Consider the following 6,109-nt stretch of genomic DNA (forward strand, 5'->3'; position numbering starts at 1 on the left):
CTGGGGGAGGAAGAAAAGTTTAGTTTAGGGGAAAACTTTCTTCAAGGGGAGCTCTTTCAGAGAGAGAGCGAGAAACAAAAAAAAAAAAATAGTAACCTAGTTTTAGTATAGGTACAAACTAGCGCAATTTGGTTGCTCTACTTTATCAAAATATATAAAAGTTTTTGTATATGATATCAAACAATTAAACTTCTCTAATTGTATGTTTGTACCTATAATAAAAACTCCTTATAAGTGTTTTATAGTTTTAACGGTAATGTATTTCTGGGATGATGGCCAATGTTTCATCTTTTGTTTGGGTAATAATTTTGCTTTGACACACCATGATGGCTTTTAACTTTGTATCCCTTTTTTATAGATGTGGATGAAGAAGTTGAAGAACCAAATGTCTTAAGGATCACTTGTTCGGATGAAGAGTTGGATGGGGATAAAAGTTCGAATGAAGAGTTGGATGGAGATGAAAAATTTGAAGAAACAGAGATAGTGAAAGTGTTTGTTAATTTGTAGTTATAACGTGCAAATGATGGTAGCTTTAGGAAAAATAGTGAATTTGGGGCAGTGGGTTTTAGTAGGGTTATGTTTTAGTGTCTATATTTTTTTCCTCTTCACAATTATTGTGTATCTTAATGTGACATCTAATGTATCTATTATTTCTAGTTCTCTATTTTATGTTTGTTTTGCATATGTGGGAAATGTTAGAGTTGTCTTAACTATTAAGTTAAATTTTATCTTGCTAAAAAACAGCGTGTATGTCCTTGAGAATTAGGTTGTAACAAAATGGCGTATTTTATAAGAAAATGTAGATGGACGCATTTGCAGGTCCTAGGCGATCGCCTCTATATGTTTTTCCAACAAAAACCAACTTCAAGTTAAAAAAAACTAAGATTGAAAGTAGGCAATATAACTTGACAGTATGACGTATTAGAAGTTCAGATATGCTGCAAACTGGTTCTTTTAACCAAAAGGCAATAAGTGGTTAAGATGACAACATCTCATGTTGAATTGCAACTTTCCAATTTGTACCGATACTTGGCTGATTATTAAACCCAAAAAAAACAAAAAACAATCAGGCCACTCAAGCTTAGATGCCTTTCAACATGATGTAGCAATAAGTTAAAAGGCAATAACCATTTTTCCTAGCTATGCTAAATATCACCTCATATTCTCTTTGTCTCCAAAATTGATTTAGCTTTTAAGACATGTATATATTTATTTATGTTTACCGAGGAATCTATCAATGAAATGTGATTAGGTGACAATCTTGTTGCAAAGCCAGAAGTGGATAAAAAACATTTCATGCATAATTATCAAATATCCCTCTCCAGCAACTAAAAAGTGAATAGCTTAAATAGGAAATACAAATGTGATTAATTCCCACGAATTCAACAAAACAAATAAGCACCATGAAAACATCATGTGCAACAAAATATCAAGTCATGTTTCCTACAACAACAGTTTCTTTATGTTATTTGCACCAGCAACAGTTCATGGATGAGTGCTCTTGGAGTAATCATCAAACTTCTGTTTACCATGAAGATGTTGATCTCTCACTTCCCCATTAACTTTGAACAAGGTTGTTCTCTTCAGCAGTTTCCTTCCTAAAAGCTTGTAGTCTTTCCTTCAATTTCTTACTCTGCTCAAAATTTGCTTTCCGCTTCAGAGCTTTCTGTCAAAAAAAGTTGAAGATCTTGTTATGAGAATAATAAAATAAAGATCCCAACCAGAAAAAAAAAACCAAGACCCATATAATGAAAACTCACCTCCTCCCTGAAACAACGATCAAGCTTTATTTTGAGATCTGTACATTCACCAAAGAATTTCCCAATGGGATGGTCTATATGACACTTTTGGAACTCCTCAATAATCTGCACAAAATCAGATAGAACAATCATACCAACATCTATCCACTTATTCGCCATCTTCCAACATTTGATTTGAAGAAAAAAAAAAAAAGAATGAAATGCTTCCACTGAACTGGACATAAGAATCAAAATTATGACATGGACATTTATAGTTTGTGAAGCAAAACACAGTTCACTTTACATTGATTGCCATAAAACTATTCCAACTTCTCTTGCTCATAGATGATAGGAGGGTTACCATGCCAAAATCACCTTTCCTCTTACTTATTGCTACTCAATCTAGACATATCCCAACTACTCGGATTTGGCTCAAAATCCTAGGACCATGTATCTCATAATATGAACCAAGAAAATTAATAGATATATCCTGTCAAAGCTATCCATTTAAAGTCAGCCTCCACAAAATAAAAAGAAGAGATTTATAAGCCTAAAGAAATTGTGGATAGTAAATCATGAAAAAAGCTAGAAGATGAAGATGGACTCACTTCGGCGCACATCGGGTGCTTGTGTAGTGTTAAAGGATGATGCATTTTCCTTTCTTTCCTATTTCTTTTCTATTTTTTCTAACAAAATCGCTTCAAGCTGTAGCAATCTGCAACAACCACCACCAGCAAAGTTTTACCCTAAAAATGCAATTTTTCCCAAATGAAAGACAAAGCATGAATCTGACTGAGATTGTGCGTCCAATTGGTTCCTAAGCAAATTAAAGCAAAAGGGATCAAAAAATTAAAAACTAAAGATCTTTCATTTTTTCACATAACAATATTTGACAATAGAAAGAACCAATTTTACCCCTAAAAGCAACAATCAAAAATCCGGAAGTACACGAATCAAGAAACAAGAAGCTCCATCACTGATCAAAACCCAGCAAGAACACACAAATATATACAAATTAACAATACAAAGAAACAAATATACCCATAAGCAACAATAGAAAATCTAGAAATACATGAATCAAGAAATGTAAAGCTCCATCATTCATCAAAACCCAATAAGAACAAACACGCACAAATATAAGCAATACCCAGATTAAAAAAAAAAAAAAATGAAAGCAAAAAATCAAATTGACAAAAAAAATGGAGGAAAGCAAAATCAAATAACATATAATTAATCAGATATTTGACAGCGCGTAAATATATGTATGCATCAAAAACAAAAACAAAAACAAAATTCGCAAGAATTGAACAAAAGCCCAGATGAAAAGAAGGCAATATGTGATTGTCTGAATCAACAAACGCGTGTTACATGTAATTGAACAAAGATTCCACAGTAATCGCATCCAATATAATGGCTGCTGGGTACGCAAAGAATAAGAAGAATGAAGACCACAGTTAAGATAGGATCGAAACGCACTGTTTAGTTGGTGGGCTCTTCCTCTTCCTGCTCCTCTTCCCGTGCAAGAAGCCTGTAAATGCAACAATAGAGATAGTAAAAGATATCATTGTAATCTTTTCTTGGCAACAAAATTGTAAATTCAAGTGAGAGAGACAGGAGTTTCGCTGGTGGCCTTAGACGTCGCCGGAGTGAGAGAGACAGGAGCGACGTACGGACAGCTTCGCCGGTGGCCGAAGAACTCGCCGGAGGAAGAGGATGAGTGCAGGAGGGGGAGCGAGAGATTGAGAGAGGATTTTTGGATCTAAAAGGTGAGAGATAGACTATGTGTATGGTTTAAAATTCAAACTTTTATTTTTTAAAAGAAAAATGCCATGTAGGAGAGAAGTTGGTCCTGAGTTGGGTTTGTGTTGTGCCTTTAACATTTTCCTTTTCGGAATGCAATGCATGGGAGGAACTAAAATTAATGTTACCAAAAAAAAAAAGGGACAAAATTTTAAAAAATAAAATAACATATTTGAAGGTAAAAATTAATTTTGGGGTCTAACTTAAATTTTTATTAAAAATTAAGCTTTTATGACATTTTTTAAAATTTTGAAATGACCTAAAACTCTCCAAAGTTAGGGATTGTTCCATCTATCTGTAAATACATGGATGGTTACCCACCTGCTTTGTATAATGGATGGTTCTTCCTGCATGCGGCGCGCATAACATATCTTCATTATTGTTGCTTAGATCTGTCATTACCTTTAGGAGTTTAATCCATCAACTAAAAACCCTGATTTTTATTGTTTAATCCATCAACTAAAAACCCTGATTTTTATTGTTTAATCCACCAAATATAAAAAGTGAGACCTTTCGTCAAAAAGGCATAGAAGATAATCTTCTATCGCCAAAAAGTCTAACTATGGTGTCTTGTTTTGTCGGTTTCAAAAAAGAATATGGTCATCTCTAGTCATATTTAATGCTAAGAAGTAATTATAAGAAGTAAGATCTAGCACGAGAAAGCTCTTTGTCTTGCATGTGATTTTCGCACTCTTCAACGATTTTTTTTTTTTTTTTTTTTTTTAAGGGGTAAAATTATTATTTTATTTTATTTTATTTTTGACAATTTTGTCCCTCTAAATGTAATGAACGGATCCTCTCCATTTCAAATCATTATCCTTTAAAGTATAGAAACTTTTTTTTTTTTAATCTAAAAGGCGAAACTCAAAAGTCAAAAAGACTATATCTAGGATGTCTTCTTTTTAGTCCTTAATTACTCTCATTAGCTACTTTTTTATTTTTTCTACAAAATTACTTTTTACTTCTTTATTATAATACATTCCACAACAATTTCTTTATCTTTTTTTTTTAATATATTATTAAAATATAATTTTTTTTTTACAAAATCAAAGTTTCTTGTCGTACCCTCGAATTTTTAATGAAATTCCAAGTGTCACCAATGAAATGAGAGGGATCCGGATCCCCTCCCATTAGTGGAAAAATTAGAGATTCTCCAATTGTGCATCCTAGCCGTCCATTTTCATCCAACAGCCCACACCACGCCATGTGTCCCTCTCAAATTTAAATAATACAATATTAAATAACTTTAAAAAGAAAATAAAAATAGAAATAATAAAAAATTAAAATCAAACAATTAAAAAACTGGGGTGGTATCTGAGCCATGGGGGTGGCCGAAGCCACCTCCATGGCCCCAGGGGGTGGTCCAACCATCCCCTAAGGCCAAACCCAAAAAATATAATTGATGGGTTTGGCCTTAGAAGGTGGCCGAACCACCCCTCTGAGGCCATGCATGGGGGTGGCTTCATGGCTCAAATTTGATATTAACTCTTTTTTATTTATTTTAATTTTTTATTATTTCTATTTTTATTTTCTTTCTAAAAGATAATTAATAGTTTATCATTCAAATTTGAGTGGGACACGTGGCATAGTGTAGTTTGTTGGATGAAAATGGACGGCCAAGATGCACAATTGGAGAATCTCCAATTTTTCCACTAATAAGAGGGGATCCGGATCCGAGAGAAGAGAGAAATATTTTATATTAGAATAATGAATAAGAAATTTAAAGTGCTACCTAATGTATGTGCTATCACGATTTGAAAATGTTTTATAATTTTCGTTATATTTAGGGAAGAGAAGAGGCTTTGGAGAAGTTTCTGAGAGTGATCTAATTAGCTTTATTCAAAAGGCTATAGTTAACTTTACTCATATTTACCACTATTTACTTCTAGGAGAAAGTCGCTTGTTTTATAGACTGTGTTTGCCAAAGGATTACCAAAAAAAAAAAAAAAAAAAGTCTCTACTATTCCTCTAAAAACCAACCCTAATATCCGTACTTTTTATTACTATTCAAATAAAAAAATCACTACAAAACAATATATATATATTTTTTTTCACTTTTCCATACTTGGAACATTTGTCTCATATTCTAGTACTGGCCCATTTGGTGTAATTAATTTATGTGGGCCTGGGGACAAATAAGTTGTGGGGGGTATTTTGGGGTTTTTCAAAATACTTAGAAATTAGGGTTTTCCTATAAATATGTTATGTTATAACCCAAAATCATTGAATAGTAAAATATAGCCGCACTCTCTCCTGTGAACATAGGCACATTGCCGAACCACGTAAATCTGTTTCTCAACTCTCTCTTGATCTCTCTCTTTTTGATTCCATATATTTATCATTGTTGTGCATGATAACAACAATTGGTATCAAAACCTAATTATACGATGGCTGAGATTGGCACATCTTTTGCGAAATTCGATGTGAGGAAGTTTGATGGATCCGGTAATTTCGGGTTATGGCAGAGATGTGTCAAAGATTTGTTGTTGCAACTAGGGATGGTGAATGCGTTATATGTGATGAAACCATAAGGTATGGCGGACATAGATTGGAAGGAACTTGAGGCGAAA

General features: G+C 33.3%; 1 protein-coding gene across 2 annotated transcripts; it reads right to left on the bottom strand.

The window, feature by feature from the left end:
* Positions 1-1,290: 1,290 nt before the first annotated feature.
* Positions 1,291-3,510, bottom strand: LOC132182773 (uncharacterized). Of its 2 annotated transcripts, none has more exons than XM_059596110.1 (4): positions 3,216-3,510; positions 2,348-2,454; positions 1,761-1,865; positions 1,291-1,666 (listed from the first exon to the last, which is right to left on the bottom strand). In XM_059596110.1, exons 2-4 carry the CDS (start codon positions 2,390-2,392, stop codon positions 1,559-1,561), a joined length of 258 nt encoding a protein of 85 aa, XP_059452093.1. In that variant the 5' UTR covers positions 2,393-2,454; positions 3,216-3,510; the 3' UTR covers positions 1,291-1,558. The 2 variants fall into 2 exon arrangements, with proteins under 2 accessions (XP_059452093.1, XP_059452092.1); XM_059596109.1 differs by having other exon boundaries at positions 2,348-2,556.
* Positions 3,511-6,109: the final 2,599 nt, after the last annotated feature.

Source organism: Corylus avellana, chromosome ca5 (assembly GCF_901000735.1).
Source record: "Corylus avellana chromosome ca5, CavTom2PMs-1.0".
Taxonomy (NCBI): domain Eukaryota; kingdom Viridiplantae; phylum Streptophyta; class Magnoliopsida; order Fagales; family Betulaceae; genus Corylus; species Corylus avellana.